At 44.4% G+C, this 17,098-nt stretch overlaps 3 protein-coding genes across 3 annotated transcripts; all 3 read right to left on the reverse strand.

Moving 5' to 3' along the window:
• Window positions 1–4,275: 4,275 nt before the first annotated feature.
• Window positions 4,276–6,186, reverse strand: LOC139835840 (putative F-box/FBD/LRR-repeat protein At5g56810; the record flags this gene model as incomplete). Its single annotated transcript, XM_071825713.1, has 3 exons — window positions 4,276–4,883; window positions 4,969–5,130; window positions 5,272–6,186. Coding segments are annotated over 3 exons (1,275 nt in total), but the record flags the coding sequence as incomplete, so codon positions are not given.
• On the reverse strand, window positions 6,127–7,247 carry LOC127329448 (UPF0481 protein At3g47200-like). The gene has a single exon (XM_071825199.1). The coding sequence runs from the start codon at window positions 7,152–7,154 to the stop codon at window positions 6,198–6,200; it is 957 nt and encodes a 318-aa protein (XP_071681300.1). The 5' UTR covers window positions 7,155–7,247; the 3' UTR covers window positions 6,127–6,197.
• Window positions 7,248–14,416: 7,169 nt separating this feature from the next.
• LOC127336250 (F-box/LRR-repeat protein At2g42720-like) lies at window positions 14,417–15,495 on the reverse strand. The gene has a single exon (XM_051363044.2). It carries the CDS (start codon window positions 15,470–15,472, stop codon window positions 14,417–14,419), a length of 1,056 nt encoding a protein of 351 aa, XP_051219004.2. The 5' UTR covers window positions 15,473–15,495.
• Between the last annotated feature and the right edge of the window lie 1,603 nt (window positions 15,496–17,098).

The raw sequence follows: 17,098 nt of genomic DNA on the forward strand, positions 1-17,098 counted from the left end.
TCTTCTTGAGAACCTGTGGGAGAGAGATTGAGCGGGAGGCGCAGTGTAGGTCACCGGTGAGTGGTGATCGTAGTGTGCACCCTCCTGCTCGAGCTTTCACCGTTGCCCGGACCAAAACCGAGAGGTCTTTGTAACTTGCCGGCGGGTGGTCATTACAGCGGGGCTCTTGCTGGCGCTGACGCCGCGCTGCTGCTCGAGCTTTCTCTGTTGCCCGGACCAGTAGCCGAGAGGCGCGTGGTGCGCCTTTGTCTTGGACCTAACTGGCGACCTAGGCTGATAGCTGGTAATGCTGTTGCTATATGGAGGTATAAATCATTCATCTCTATGATTGTTTCATGTCTTACTGTATTGTTAATCCTGGACAACAGTTGCATCTAGTATTTATTTGAACTTTGTTACTCTGTCAATTGTCGTGCACCATTCATTGTTTGTCTGGTTACTAGTCAATTGTCGTGCACCAGCCATTGTTTGTCTGGTTACTACCAGTATAGAAGCTGTTAGCTTGGAAGAGTTTTCGACTGTTGCGGTGATTTCTTTGCCGATGAAAGATCCTAAAAATGTATCACTGTTAATTTGTTCATTATCATTGGCATTGTGGTCTCTCACCCTGTAGCACTAACTTTGGAGTGCAAGATATTTCATGCTCAAGTTGCAATCTTATCATCGTGTCTGAATTGTCATTCTGATAGAATTAATGGTCATAACTGACTTAGCATCCTACTTCGATTGATACTCACTTACCCAGAATTTCGGTCACACTAATAATATAATGGTTGTGCAGCCTACTGGTTTCTAATAATGTAATTTCAGTCACACTAATAATGTAATGGCTGTTCAGTCACACTAATAATGCAGGTGTTTTCTTGGACCAAATAAATGGCTTGTTGCCTTAGCTGCACATGCAATTAACACCCATTTTAATGGTTTTATCGCCTTTCTAATTGCACATGCCTACAACCGTACAAGATCTAGAAGGTGTAATTATTCCTCCGCTCGGGCCTATGCTGCCTCACTGCTCATCGTCTGGGTCATGTGTCTTGGTAAACTTTTGAAATCGTTGCTTAACAGTTATGGTTATGCTATCATTTTGATGCTTGGTTCTACCACAGTTAGGTGTTAATCCTGCATTTACGTCTATTTCCAGTGCTAGTTTGGGTGCATTCTGTTAATTAGTTATTCTCTTAATTACAAGATAAGCTTTGTTTAAGTTAAAAGTGGATACTAGGTAGCAACTAAAACGCACTTGTTGTTTTTGTCATGATCTTGCAAAATTTTTTTTGGCTTAAAGTGCTATAACTGCAACATGCATTGCAATAGTTAGTTGGATCAGCTGTTGAAATTTAACTCGATACTTCATATATTTACAGGATCATACCGTTGGATCAGCTGTTGGTGTAAACAACTGTGAGCATACCCTGATTGAAAATGTGGCACACAAGGTTGGATTTGCCTTTGAAGATGGTCTGATTGATGGTAATGATCTCGTATGTGGTGGCACTACCGCTTATTTTATCCCTGATTCCGCTTTGCACACCAATGGCAAGATAAAATCTAAACTTGATAGTAATATTGTGAGTTACTTGCCGTCCTTTGAATCTAGGTGGTAGTATTCTGGAGCTTTTAGATTATTTTCTCCTGCTGAAGTTTCTCTACATGGAGCCTGTAGAGTTTGTACAATCAAATCCAAAATTGCTTGGCTCTAGCGTAGCTTAAGTTTATGTTTAGTTAGCAACTTAGCACGATTCGCCACATCAATAAGAAGTTACAGGTTATGTATGACTGCTATGCATACTCAAATAGTGGTCTGGTACTATGCAAATTAGTTAATTCCTTGTTGCGTGCCATGATGCTTATTTGAATTCTGTTCGGTTATTTGTATATACCATACAGTCCTGCTTCCTTCTAATGCTTTTATGATACATATGAACGATGGAAAAATTTCCTATTATTTGAAAAAAAACAAAGTGGCTATTTACCAGGTTGTGGATGTTAGAAAATGCATTTGCACTTCTAATACATGTTCCGCAGTTTATTTTATGAATGCTATTGTGATGGTCACTAGCTGACTTGGTTTTTTTAGATTTATCTGGGTTGAAGTTGAGTGAAGGAGCACGCTGAATGATGCCTACATTGCGTGAGTTTTGACTTGGAAATTCTGAAGACGAGTGGGACCATGTTATTCTAGACTTCCTAGTGTATCAGGATCTGTGATAAATTCATCAATGTTTTTACTGAGATGTATGTATTGGTACTAATTATGGTTGTACTAAGATGTATTTTGGAGACGAAACCTAGTGCTATTCTTGTGCTAATATTCTAGTCTAGTTGGTTAGCGCAGCAGCTAGTGCTGAAAGCTAGCATGCAAAGCTACTATACTTGAACTTGTGGTTGACCACTGTAATTGTTTGAACTGGTCTTCCAACAATGACCGGATAATTGAAAGGCTAAATTTTTCCAAAGCTTTGTAGAAAGATATAAACATCCTGGCTCTTGTTTTTTCCTGATTTGTTTGGGTTACCTACTAGAATCTTTTCAATTATCAATTAGAACTTCCCAATGTGTTGTAAACTTGTAATTTCACATTTTTCAACGAAGTGCTAAGCTGATCACTTGTTAGATGACCAACGGTTTTTCAGTTGTATACATGTGTTGTGAAGTAAAGTATTCGTTTGGCGCGAGGCTGCTGATTGGAAGTCAAACCATACAAAAGAAAAATACATGTATTCCAATCTATACCACGGAAGGAAACTGTTGAACTTGCGGTAGAAAGTACATATTTGCCAATCCATATGAATTGCTTTAGAGTTTGATCGGTACAAATAAATATATTTTAATCCGTATCTACACCGTACAAGTAGCTAGCAGGTTTGGGACTAACTAATTCCCGCTCAAGCAAGAATCGGCACCATATGCTGATATGCAAACCCAGACAACGGATAGATAAAAAGGAAACGATACCATGCGCAAAACCCAGAGAACAGATAGATAAGGTGAAGCGATGGAGCGCGTCTGTCCAGATCCTTAAAAAAAGGTCAACACCATAAATAGTCTTTAGAAAGAATGAACCGTCCCGCAATTACTACTGGCGTGTCACATAATTTATGTCTTGATTTATTTCCCAAGACCAACTGCCATGTCATCAATCCATGGCACCACTCATCTCGTCCGTCCATCTGTTTCATGAAGCAACAAAGATGAGGAGGGAACCGGTGAAATCTCATTTCGTTTCCCGCTTAGCATTATCTCACAGCTTTCCCTCATAAAAATTCAAACCTGGCACCCTCTATAAATAGAAGCCAATCTTCACCTACCGCGTGCGGTGATGGTTAGTCGTTTTCTCCTTTGTCATGTTATTATCTGCTTGCAGCGCACTACGTATATGTAAACATGTGGTTGATGCATCCTCCTGATTCTATTCCGATATCTGTAAACATCCTTAATCAACAAATTCTAGCGTGTTTTGCTCCCCAAAAAAAAAAACTGTGGCCCAAAGGCATCGGCACACATGAACGCGAGTTTCGTTTAGTTCCCTTTTTGCGAAAAAATAGAAAGAAAAGGGTGTCTAGTGCTGGCAAATTTGATGCCGTTGTTCTGAGAAGGATTGAAGTAGTCGACTTTACCTCCAGTTGACTTTCTTAGTTAGCATTTTTGTGCAAGAAATGACTCAAGTCCTTATGAATAATTATAGTAAAAAAAGAAATGACTGGAAATCCTCAAGTAAGAAAGCTGAATACGGATCAAGAACATGCATGTCCGCTTTCATAACTCTTTTGTTAACAAACCACTTTGTTCTCAATTGATTCCGCACATTTGTGTTCAGGACAAATTAATATGCAATTCCTCTTCTAATCATTTTTTTGTGAGGAATGCGTACTCTTGTAATATTAGTATAGGCTATTAGCCACCGAAGTTGCTACCTATTCCACAGCGTTCCAATCCGATTTCCCTGATGTTGCGACAACACTATGAACCTTATACCTATTTGCAGGTTAAGAGAAACTGGTGGCATAGGTGCACATAATTCTGAATCTTTTTCCACCTCTACCCAGGATTATTAACTTTAATATGCAATGCTTACGAACTGCAGTCTGTGGCTGCTTCTAGACTTAAACCAAAATTGTTTCTTAACAGAGTATGGAATAGTCAGTGACAAGATGAACCTTAATTTTTCTTCCTCTATGTGCCTGCCTGAAAGTTGACATCTTCAGAAGACTATTATGTTATCATGTACAGGAACGTTATTGATAAATAAATCAGTTCCTGATTCTTGCTTCTTGTTCTTTTCCAAAATAGAAAATGAAAGACTATTTACTTAGTATCCTACAATCCTTTCCTTCTAGTTAACTTCTGGACAACATTATAATACAACAAAGAACTCAAAATCCTGAAGAAAGAAAGCTAATTAAGGATTAAGAACATCCCCATTTTCTGGAACTGATTTGTTAATCGCTTCTTCGCTATTGCATATTGCCGGACTTAACAAAACTTAAGAAATTGGAGCGCTGAACTAAGTGCAGGGATCAGCCTCATAACAAACAGCTACATAGTACATTAACTGGTACAATAGTATGATAGATGTAGTTTAACTATCTTGCTTCCACTTCACAACTTACAGGGATTAGGAAATACACACGTTTTCCACATCAGTGAAATACAAAAACGAAAGAAGCATAGCAATGAATATCTTAACTCATATTAAGATCCAGTAGTTTAGTTCTCTGGATATTAACTTTCTCGAGTGGTACACCATGGGTACGCAAGATGTTCAAAACCTTTCCATCAACTTCGTCAAATTTGATATCAACACTCTTCAGATGGCTAAGTGCAAACGGTTTCTCGGGTGGAGTGTAACTTCTTTGTATTTCCGCTGGCTTTTTAGGTACCTAATACGGAACTCAAATACTTTACTACATTGATCAATCATAAATGGTTGAGTAAATCACGGTTGTTCATCTGCAAATATAATACCTTGGAAAGCTGAAGAGTGAGCTTCTCAAGAATTGGTGAATGTTTGAGAAAGCAACTTAATATATTGAGGTCACTAGCAATGTCTGGACACCATTCGCTGAGCAACAAAGTCTTTAGCTTGCTAAATGTTGGGCATAATTTTAAATCCCTGTTGACAATGAACTGCGCAAAGGAGCAAAACCGTTAATTTGCTAAAGTTTTGTTTCATAAGATGTGATTACATTATATGGATTGGTAAATAAAAACTTTTTAAAAAAATTGTGTTATGTCAGGAACTAAGATAGTAAAAATTGCATCGTGTACTCTATGAGCAACATAGATCTTTTTTGATAGGGGAAACAAAACTGAAGTAGGTGGAAGCAAACATACCACTTGAGAATCAACTAACAACTCCAACTCTGCAACTTCTGATAATCCTTTCAAAAGCACAGACTCGCCACGCCAATCATGAGCACCAGAACCAAAACAGCCATAACATTGATGATCATCACAATAGCCGTAGTCAAATTTACTACAAGAATCATGACAATCCGATTCAAGTCTAACAACTGCTGAAGCTAACATTGGCATGCTTTCCAGTACCGGAGCCCTACGCAGTTCACCCATTAGTTCGAGTGAAACAAGGCCCGGCACACAGATATGGGCGCGAACGGGATCTGTCTGGAAAAAACTAGAGAAAATTCTGAGATGTTTCAAGAATGGAGAAGAGATATTCCCTACAATGTCGCAATCATCCATGGTGAGATGAACCAACGACGGACACCCCGAGAAATCGAGTGTGCTGCTGTGCACATACACCATCGTGAGTTCCAATCTCGTGAGGTAGGGGGATATGAGTGGGACATTGGGAAACCCTAGAGTCTCGTGGTCTTCCGGGTCCGTGTAGATGCCAGTGGTGGTGCGCAGCGCCAGCAGCTCCCGGGGTCCACACATCACGGCGTGCCGGAACCAAGTGTTCACGTGCGTCTCGTTGGCGGGGAGGAACGCCTCGAAATCGAAGTCGCACTCGTCGAGGTCGAGCTCGAAGGACTCGAGGCGGACGCGGGGGTCGCGAAGGAAGAGCAGGTTGTCGACGAAGTTGACGAACCACACAGCGTTCTTGCACCCATTAACGCCGGTGATGCGCAAGGCGGCGGCGGATTTCCAGAGGTGCCGCCAGCGCCGCGCGAGCAGGCACGTCCGCACCACTTCGTGCGCGGGGAGGAAGGAGAGCACGTGTTGGATGCTAATTACACTTTCTTGGCCTTGTGGGATATTTCGGTCTCAGCCTCTGACACCTTAGTAGCACTAATGTGATTGCTCCCTACAATGTAGTGTCGTAGGAGGCCAAGGAGATGTGGAGGCTTGTAGGTGCTGTCCAGTTTAGGAGGATCAAAAAGAAGATCTTGGCGGGATCGCAGAGACGGCTTCACCCGTCCAAGGAACGTTTCCATGTCCAGGGGCTTGGGCATGAAGCCCATGAGCTTTTCAACCACCACCCAAGGGAGCTGGTTCTCAAGTAGCACAATGTCGCTGAAGATTCGGCGGTCATTGGAGCTGAAAACACTATTCAGCAACGGATCCACATCCACTGCCGTGCCGTCATCATCATCACTGCTGTGTCCGCACCAAGACATCATCAGCAAGAAGCAGCCATCATAGAACATCATAGGCTTGAAATCATCATCGCCGAAACGTTGCACCTTGTCCTTGTCGTAGTGGCTGCGGGCTTCGTCCGCTACTGCGAAGACCGCCCCATACACCTCCTCAACGGAGCGCCCCGAATCCTTGATGAAGTGGCAGGCGGCCGCGTACTTGGCGCTCTCCATCTGCCGGAAGTCCGGGCTCTTGCCGTGGTGGTAAGGGCCGATGGACACGACCTTTGGGGCGGCGTACTGGGTGGAGAGATCTTTCATGCTTGCAGGGAAGAGGTGGATCTTCGTTTCCATCTCGCCAACTTCATCCTCAAATGCTTGTGCTGCTTGCTCAAACACTTCGATCGGGCTACTCCAGTCGTACTGATGATCAGTACTCTCAACCAGCTTCAGCTGCTGCTGTCCCCTTGAGCTAACGACCAGGTCACCGTGGCTAGCAGGAGCAGCAATTGTCATCTCCAAAGGGATGCCAGGAACCCATGCAGTTGTTTCCATGGGCCTCCCCTTCCAATCAGCAAAGGCCAGCTGATCATAGTCGCAAGGTATCTGCATGTTAACAAGGAGAAGTGGAAACTGACCAGGAAACAAATGACGCTCCTATCCTCGGAGAAACATGTACTAATGCTCTAGGAGAGACTGAAAAGACTACACAGTAGTTTGAGAACCAAGACTACATCAGTCATGCTCGGTGCAGAAGAGGTCGCTCCTCTTTATAGACCAACCGGCCACGTTGTTTTCTCACTGAGCCGTATACAAATGAAATAGGGAACGATGGCCCAGCCACCGGGTACCATGGCTAAGCATGTTTCATCAGGACAAAACACACATGCATGTCTCATCAACTAAGTAACCATAATAAATGGGTATTGCATAACAGAAGAAACTTTTCAACTTTTGCAGCGTGCAACACAACATGGAGGAACCTTATGAACTTTATCATGACTAAGATACCACTAGCCTTTTGCGGATGGAGAGAGTAGTGCTAAAGAAAATTCTTAACAAAATAAAAGAGGTGAATCCAACATGAAAATAGAGAGAAATTGTTGCATAATTAAAGAGCATGGAGACCACAGGAAACATCCTCATACAAATTTGCACACAAACTGAAAGTCTGATTCATTCAGCATTCACTCAAGTATATTGTGAACAGTGACCTATATAACTATCTCAAGTATCTCTAACTGCATGCATAATAAGCTAACTCACTCGCTTGGAGTTTTCTTTAGCAGTGGCCATCTCAAAGGACACATGGCTGGCATGGATCACACTACATTAGCATCCAACAATCAGTTCTGCTGCAAAAGAGAGTTTTATGTTGCAAAGAGAAGCAAATTAGGTAATTGCAGAAAGGTATATATATCTCACACGAACTATTGCTACTATGCTGAAAACATGATATAATTAACTGAAGGGTAAGACAGATCACCTTGATCAGTTTCCTTTTACACAATCATCAGTATCATTGGGAATTGGGAATTTGGGATACACTACTTTGTGAAATTTTTCATTATTATCACTCGCCGCATCCTTTCAGCAGAACGGCCTTTCATTCAAACATACATGGAGAGGAACATCCATGGGTGGAAGTTTTCTAGTACTAGATTCAGTAACACCATATGGATTGGGGAACACAAAATTCTGTCTCAAGATAACATACTAGAATAAACTAATGCAAGTGGTTTAAACCCCATATATAGATTAGATTTATCTACTAACTTATAAACCCCTCAATATTATTATTTTTAAAAATGGTGTGGTTCCAAAAACGTCTATACTCTATAGTATAAATTTGATTGTGGCCTGTATGCACGTCATAACAGTAAGTCAGTAACTATGACAAACTGAAGCAGGATCTATTTTGAAAGAGAAAACAAAAACTGAAGCAGGTGCAAGCAAGCATACCACTTGACTACTTGAGAAGCACTTATCATCACGACCCTGAGAATTATAACAACCATAACGTTGACGATCGCTGCAATCCCTGAAATCATCCTTAGGAGTTAGGACAAGAATCAACACAAACCAAATCAAGTCTGAAAATTGCTGAAAGCTGCAGTAGCATGTTTCCCATTAGCTTGAGTGGAACAAGGCTTGGCAAACAGATCCGTGTGTGGAATGGATCTGTCTGGAAATAACTGAAGATGATGCTAAGATGTTTTAAGAATGGAGGAGAGATATTCTCTTCAATGTCTCAATACTCCATCCTGAGATCAACCAGTGCCGGACACCCGAGGAAACCGAGCGTCCTGCTTTGCACAATCACTGCCCGAAGCTCCAGTTTCGTGAGATAGTGGGATATGAGGGCCAGAGCCCAGAGGGGCATTGAGAATCCCTGGAGGTGCGTCATCGTGCTCCCAGTTGTAGACGCTGTCCAGCCCCCAGAGTCCGCACACCAAGCCGTGCCGGAACCACAGGTTGCGTCGTTGTTGAGGTCAAACTCAAAGGATTCCAGGACGGTGCACAAACTACGCCAAGTCGGCGCACCCGCGCTGACATGCGGTGCCAGGGCGGCGGGGCGGATTTCCAGAGGTGACGCCAGCGCGAGGGCGCAGATGCGCACCACTTCTGCGCGGGGATGAAGGAGAGCACGTGGTGGAGAGCGCTGATGCAGTCGACCCCGTCGCTGGCCATGGATGCCTTCTTCGTCTGTCTCCGCTCAGGAGACATTACGTCGAGCAGGTCGCGTGCTCGCTGAACAGACAACGGAATGCCACGCGAAAGCTCTCTCCGGTGGGTCTAAAATCCGACGAACCAGCGTTCGCCCAGTACTGGGGTTCACACCACGAGAGAGCAGAGCGCCGGCAGTTTCACCGGAACCCTCCATCCCACCCTATCTCGCTGGCCGCCTCGACGCTGCAGTATCTCCGTCGGCGTGTGATTCTGTAGTTACTCGCTTGAACCGTTACACTTGCACGGCTCAAAGGCCGACCCAGCTGGGAGCAGGTTTTCTAGCGGTAATCCCTTGATGCCGACGGTACCTACCGGGGGCTCCTATACACCGACCTGGTTGGCATGTACGGGGCACTGCATACCCCAGGTCGGTTGGTTGGGCCGTGGCCCATTAAGGATCAGGGTGCTGCAGGCACCTACCAACTACCTGACAACAAGAGTAGTTGAAGACGACCACTCTGTTCCTCCGCTGGCGACGAGGCGTAGATTGGCGAGGCATAAATTCCGCTAACATCTTTGATGTTCATCTCCCACTAGCACCCTGTGGTGGTCTTGAAGATCATCTTCCCCGGTACTCGGCCAAGGTAAGGCCTGAAGGCATCTGAGAGAGGGAGCACACCAATCCCTGGAGCCATGAGCACCTTGCATAAGTGGGTAGGTGACACATCCTCGTGGAGGTGGCCAATAGACGGTCATCGTCCCCTAGGTCTCTTGCTTGGCCCCTCTTCAGGTACCTCCACAGGCACTCCCAGACGTAGAGTCTACAGAAAAAAAGAAATGTGGGGCAATATTGGATTAGTGGTCACTATACCAACATGATTTGCGCATCCTTTATATTATGCCTCGTACACAAATGGCATTGCGGCAACAATGAATCTTTTCGACCAAGTGTTATGCATATTGTTTAGTTTTACAATGCTCATAGTCGGATAGATTTATTGTGCCACCAATATGTGGCCACATTTTTAATCATTGACATAGGATGTTAAGAATTTATAAGTTACCGTAGCAAGCTAAGACATGTCTCAACAATCTGCAAGCTATGCATCATTGTGCCACATTATAATCACATGATCAGTATGTTAAACATTTGTAAGTTAGCCTCATACAATGTAGCAAACAAAGCTAAGAAATGTCATGCAAGACCTTGGAGAATGCAATGCTTGTCATTGGATGGCCCAAGGTATTGCAAGACATTTTTAGCTCGTGCTACTATTTTAAATCATCGGCTGAAACACAAACTATAGTTAATGGATTCCTACAATGTAGCAAACAAAGCAGAGTGAATGAAATCGATGCCTCATAAGTGCAATCTAACAAACCTGACAATCGAAGCCCTAGATCAACTAAAACAACAAAGAATTGCACAAATAAATTTGGAGCCAAAGCATTTGAAGAAAAGGGAATCAACCCGGGACAGTAACCCGATGGAACCCTAACCTACCAGATCTGCTAGGCATGTCATGAATCGCGCCTACATGCCATATACGAGTAGATCTAAGGTAAACAAGGGCTGGCGAGGGATTTTGGACGTTGCAAGCCTTATCGACATGGCCGAGTCGCCGAAGGTCGAAGTAAAGGTGGTGTAGGGGTGGCAGATCGTCGATCGAAGTTGAAGCGGCAAAGACGGCCGGGAATCGGCGATGGTACACAAACTCCACCGCCGATCTATGCATCGTCGCCGGCGGAGGAACTGCCGAGAGGAATGGAGTGAGAGGAGAGAGAGTGTGAGAGGAGGAAGAGGATGGTGAGGGGAATTTATGGCGCGTGACACGGACTGATGCAGCGTCTCGCCCTACTTCCCCACGCGTGCATGGATGTTCACTTTGCGTTCCACAGGGCTGCCTCCATAGAAACGCCGAATGAGACGCACCAGTACTGCTTTGATGCACGCATAGGGCAAGATTTTGAGGGAGTCTAGGCATCCAATCGTTCAATTTTTGGCTCCCGAGAGCCTGTTTAGAGATCATGCACGGTCGCGCCTTTAACTGCCATGGGGCGGAAGTGTATTTCTCGGGAATCAGTCTCTCTCTGGTTCTGTTGTGCCGCTCTTCACAACTCAACAGCAGTCGGTGGACCGGGTCGTTGTTGCAGGCTTTGCAGCGTCTCCGTCTGTGGTTACTAACTTGGTCTGTTGCACATCATAGTCCGTTGTTGACCTGTGGCCGAAAGGCCTCGGCACACACCAATGCGAGAGATTCATTGAATAATTTATTCTACGAAGATAAGAAGAAGAACAAGTGTATAGACCTGACAAATTTGATACCGTTGTTCTGAGAAATTTGATACCTTCGGAAACTCAAAATGGAGGACAAGCTCCATGTAGTTATTTATCAAAATCTCAATGCAAAATACTATATACTCTAGGCTACACAAAAATGATAAAAATGTAAATATAAAATAGTGAACAATTCATATTTTCAAAACTCCAAAAGTTACCAGATTTTGCTAATTTTATGTAGCCTTAAATAGCAACAATTTTGCATGCCTATAGTGTACATCAGTAACTACCTATCGAATATTTTTCAGATTTTTTTGAAACTTTCAACTATTATGTTCGAATTTCCCAACTAAAGGGCTCCATGGAGCTCGGGAGGCATTTCTCCACACTCATTTTACCACCAGTCAACTTTTTTTGGTTAACATTATAGTGCAAGAAATGACTCAAAGTCCTTATGAAAGATTTCTAGTAAAAAGAAATGACCGTAAATCATCAAGTAAGAAAATTGACTAAGGATTAAGAACATGTCCGCTTTCGGAACTCTTTTGCTAACTAACCACTTTGCTCTCCATGGATCAGCCTCATTCGTCAAAACTAACAATTGATTCTGCACATTTGTGTTCATGACAAATTAATATGCAAATTCTTTTTTGCGAGGAATACGTACGCTTGTAGTGTTAGTAATGGCCACCGAAGTTGCTACCTGATTATTATTATTATTACGTTTACACAGCCTTACTATACGAGCAATAGCATTATTAGTCCTGAGAAGCAAGAGACATCAGCTCACCTCCTGATATTATTCGAACTGTAATATACATAAGGGCATATGCACAGCTTTTTTCAAATTTTTGAGGTGCCCAGCTTTTTTGTAAAGCTATAGAAATCAGAGGTTTTGTTACAAAGCTCCAGGGGTACCTGGATACAAGGTAGGGCATTGCAAAAGAGAACTGCCGAGCAAAAGAAGACTTAGGACACATCAAACTGGCGACAACATAAAGCTAAAACACTAGGTCCCCGGCCAGCTGGAGAGTCATAACCCATGATCAGCGCTGGATGATGCCTTGGAATCTGGCGATGAAGTGATCAAACTCCTGCTTAATTCTTCGTCCAACAGAGAGCAGGTCATTGCTGCAGAAAAAAGAAGAAAAATGATCATTCTTTGAATTGCCTCAGCGGCCTGCGAAATCAGATTGGCTTCACAAACGAGACCATTACGAGTATGTCACAGAGCCCAGCAACAATCCAGATATTGCGTCGCATGAGCTAAAACTAAAGAAAAGATGATCTATGCTCTCTAGTTATTCTTCATGGGTCTGATTAAACTAGAGACATATTGGCCTAGCTAAGTGCACACAGTAATTAAGGAGAAATCGAATCTATGTATAGTAGTGCCAATTGCCAAATGGTTGATGCACAAATAAACAACTCATGTGCACATGAAGAAACAATAGTGCTGAGTCCTTACGCCCAAAGGTAAAGCTGCGGAGTAGAAAATAAATCAATGAATGGGTTGAATCCTACGTGAGTGGCATCATTAAAATTTGGAAGGATCACGCATAGTGCCTTTCAACCTTTTCATAATAGAACATACCACCTTTATTCTGTCTAAGCTGTCATAATTTCCTTTGGTAGTAAGTTAGTGAATACACGATTGAAAAAAAGCTGGTGAATGCATGATCTGAGGCGCGTATTCAACGAGAAAGAAAAATGTAGAGATGCACTCGGAAAAAAGAAGCGGCAGAAAACAGCTTTTCGCCACAAAGACGTAGTCAGTGGCAAGATGCACCCTATTTTTGTTTTCCTCTACGTGCGTGCATGCGTGTTGCCATCTTTAGAAGACTATTATGTTTTCAAGTCCGTCATACCAACTGGTCAAACAATCAGCTTGCCACCGGACTGCTGTATGGTATTCCTTTGAACGTTATTGATAAATAAAGCAGTTGCTGATTCGAAAATAAACATGCTTCTTGTTCTTTTCCAAAGAAGAAAAATGAAAGAATGTTTTGCTCTGAGAAGGATTGGAGTTAGCATCCTACAATCCTTTACTTCTGGACAACATTATAATACAGCAAAGAACTCAAAATCCTGAAGAAAGAAAGCTAATTAAGGATTAAGAACATCCCCATTTTCTGGAACTGATTTGTTAATCGCTTCTTCGCTATTGCATATTGCCGGACTTAACAAAACTTAAGAAATTGGAGCGCTGAACTAAGTGCAGGTATCAGCCTCATAACCAACAGCTACATAGTACGTTAACTGGTACAATAGTATGATAGATATAGTTTAACTGTCTTGCTTCGACTTCACAACTTACAGGGATTAGGAAATACACACGTTTTCCACATCAGTGAAATACGAAAACGAAAGAAGCATAGCAATGAATAGCTTAACTCACATTAAGATCCAGTAGTTTAGTTCTCTGGATATTAACTTTCTCGAGTGGTACACCATGGGTACGCAAGATGTTCAAAACCTTCCCATCAACTTCGTCAAATTTGATATCAACACTCATCAGATGGCTAAGTGCAAATGGTTGCTCGGGTGGAGTGTAACTTCTTTGTACTTCCGCTGGCTTTTTAGGTACCTAATAAGGAACTCAAATATTTTACTACATTGATCAATCATAAATGGTTGAGTAAAACACGGTTGTTCGTCTGCAAAATATAATACCTTGGAAAGCTGGAGAGTGAGCTTCTCGAGAATTGGTGAATGTTTGAGAAAGCAACTTAATATATTGAGGTCACTAGCAATGTCTGGACACCATTCGCTGAGCAACAAAGTCTTTAGCTTGCTAAATGTCGGGCATAATTTTAAATCCCTGTTGACAATGAACTGTGCAAAGGAGCAAAACCGTTAATTTGCTAAAGTTTTGTTTTATAAGATGTGATTACATTATATGGATTAGTAAATAAAAACTTCTTTAAAATTGTGTTATGTCAGGAACTACGATAGTAAAAATTGCACCGTGTACTGTATGAGCAACATAGATCTTTTTTGATAGGGGAAACAAAACTGAAGTAGGTGCAAGCAAACATACCACTTGATAATCAACTAACAACTCCAACTCTGCAACTTCTGATAATCCTTTCAAAAGCACAGACTCGCCACGCCAATCATGAGCACCAGAACCAAAACAGCCATAACATTGACGATCATCACAATACCCGTAGTCAAATTTACTACAAGAATCATGACAATCCGATTCAAGTCTAACAACTGCTGAAACTAACATTGGCATGCTTTCCAGTACCGGAGCCCTACGCAGTTCACCCATTAGTTCGAGTGAAACAAGGCCCGGCACACAGATATGGGCGCGAACGGGATCTGTCTGGAAATAACTAGAGAAAATTCTGAGATGTTTCAAGAATGGAGAAGAGATATTCGCTTCAATGTCGCAATCATCCATGGTGAGATGAACCAACGACGGACACCCCGAGAAATCGAGTGTGCTGCTGTGCACATACACCATCGTGAGTTCCAATCTCGTGAGGTAGGAGGATATGAGTGGGACATTGGGAAACCCTAGAGTCTCGTGGTCTTCCGGGTCCGTGTAGATGCCAGTGGTGGTGCGCAGCGCCAACAGCACCCGGGGTCCGCACATCACGGCGTGCCGGAACCAACTGTTCACGTGCGCCTCATTGGCGGGGAGGAACGCCTCGAAATCGAAGTCGCATTCGTCGAGGTCGAGCTCGAAGGACTCGAGGCGGACGCGGGGGTCACGGAGGAAGAGCAGGTTGTCGACGAAGTTGACGAACCACGCAGCGTTTTTGCACCCCTTAACGCCGGTGATGCGCAAGGCGGCGGCGGATTTCCAGAGGTGCCGCCAGCGCCGCGCGAGCAGGCACGTCCGCACCACTTCGTGCGCGGGGAGGAAGGAGAGCACGTGGTGGAGGAGGTCGTCGGGGAGGGCGCCTATGCGTTCGGCCCGGCCGCTCGCCATGAACGCCTTCTTGGTGTCCCGCCGCTCCAGAGACATTACGTCGAGCAGGTCGCGTGGGACGTGGGACGTGGAGCTCTATGAACAGACGACGGAATACAACGCGAAGTCGATCGATCTCTCTCTCTTGGTGCCTCACTTGTTTGCACGGCCCAATGGCAGACCCACCTCATTACCTGTGGCCCAAAGGCCTCGGCACACATGAACGCGAGATTCGTTGAGTCTCCTTTTTTTTCTCAAAAAATAGAAAGAAAAGGTTGTGTAGACTGCAGAGGTGACAAATTTGATACTCCCTGTGTCTCAGGTACTAGTCTTTCCCGTATCACTAGATCGCCAATTTAACCTATATAATTTAAATTATATAATGTAAAATTTATATCATAAAAAATAGAACATCTAAACTTTTTAATGATATAATTTTCATAACATATAACTAATGCTAACTTGTTTAAATTTGCGATCTAGGAATACGCGTACGCCTAATAAACTGTAAGAGAGGGAGTACCGTTTGTTCTGAGAAGGATTGAAGTAGTATATTTTACCTCCAGTTGACTTTCCTTGCTTAGCGTTATTGTGCAAGAAATAACTCAAAGTCATACGAATAATTATAGTAAAGAAAGAAATGACTAGAAATCCTCAAGTAAGAAAGATGACTACAGATTAAGAACATTGCCTGGCTCGACGAGCTCCGCCACTTTGTTCCCCACGCGAAAGCATCTGGGAGAGGAAGAGATCCCAGCCGAGTTGAAAAGCCCAACCCCCGCCCCCTCTCACCCCCGAGGGCGATGGGGCCTCCCACCCGCCTCATTGGCGGGGAGGAACGCCTCGAAATCGAAGTTGCGCTCGTCGAGGTCGATCTCGAAGGACTCAAGGCGGACGCGGGGGTCGCGGAGGAAGAGCAGGTTGTCGATGAAGTTGACGAACCACGCAGCGTTCTTGCACCCCTTAACGCCGGTGATGCGCAAGGCGGCGACGGATTTCCAGAGGTGCCGCCAGCGCCGCGCGAGCAGGCACGTCCGCACCGCTTCGTGCGCGGGGAGGAAGGAGAGCACGTGGTGGAGGAGGTCGTCGGGGAGTGCGCCCATGCGTTGGGCCCCGCCGCTCGCCATGAACACCTTCTTGGTGTCGCGCCGCTCTTGAGACATTACGTCGAGCAGGTCGCGTGCGGCGTGCTCTATGAACAGACGATGGAATACAATGCGAAAGCTCTCTCCGCTCGTCGAATCTGACGAACCAACGCGTGGGGTGCTGGCGGCTCTCTCACCTCGAGAGGGCAGTGGGCACCGGCGATTTCTCCGGAATCAGTCGATCTCTCTCTCTCTCTCTCTTAGAGCATCCCCACTCGTCTCCCCGACGAGCCCCCCGAGCGACGATTTTCCCATCCGGACGGCGTAATTCGGCCCAGTCGCGCCCCCGGTTCGTCGATTTCGTCCGGATTTGGGCCTTAATCCATCCGGCGAGCCCACGCCATCCCCGGTCCCCCGAGGCGCGCTCGGGGACTCCGGACGAAAGAATTTGGCACGAAAGAGTCGTGTGGACCCTCGTAGTCGGCGACTGGACCGCCAAATCCTGTCGATTTCCCTCCAATTTGCTTGCATATCCCCATTCTGACCCGCCGGATTTGTGTAGCCGTCTCCATTCTCCTCCTCCTCTTTCTCGTCCACC

This window comes from Lolium perenne, chromosome 2 (genome assembly GCF_019359855.2).
Source record: "Lolium perenne isolate Kyuss_39 chromosome 2, Kyuss_2.0, whole genome shotgun sequence".
Lineage (NCBI taxonomy): Eukaryota > Viridiplantae > Streptophyta > Magnoliopsida > Poales > Poaceae > Lolium > Lolium perenne.

Bases quoted from the DNA above. Each gene is read 5' to 3' on its own strand.
- LOC127329448 (XM_071825199.1), bottom strand. From the start codon at position 7,154: ATGCAGATACCTTGCGACTATGATCAGCTGGCCTTTGCTGATTGGAAG.
- LOC127336250 (XM_051363044.2), bottom strand. From the start codon at position 15,472: ATGTCTCTGGAGCGGCGGGACACCAAGAAGGCGTTCATGGCGAGCGGC.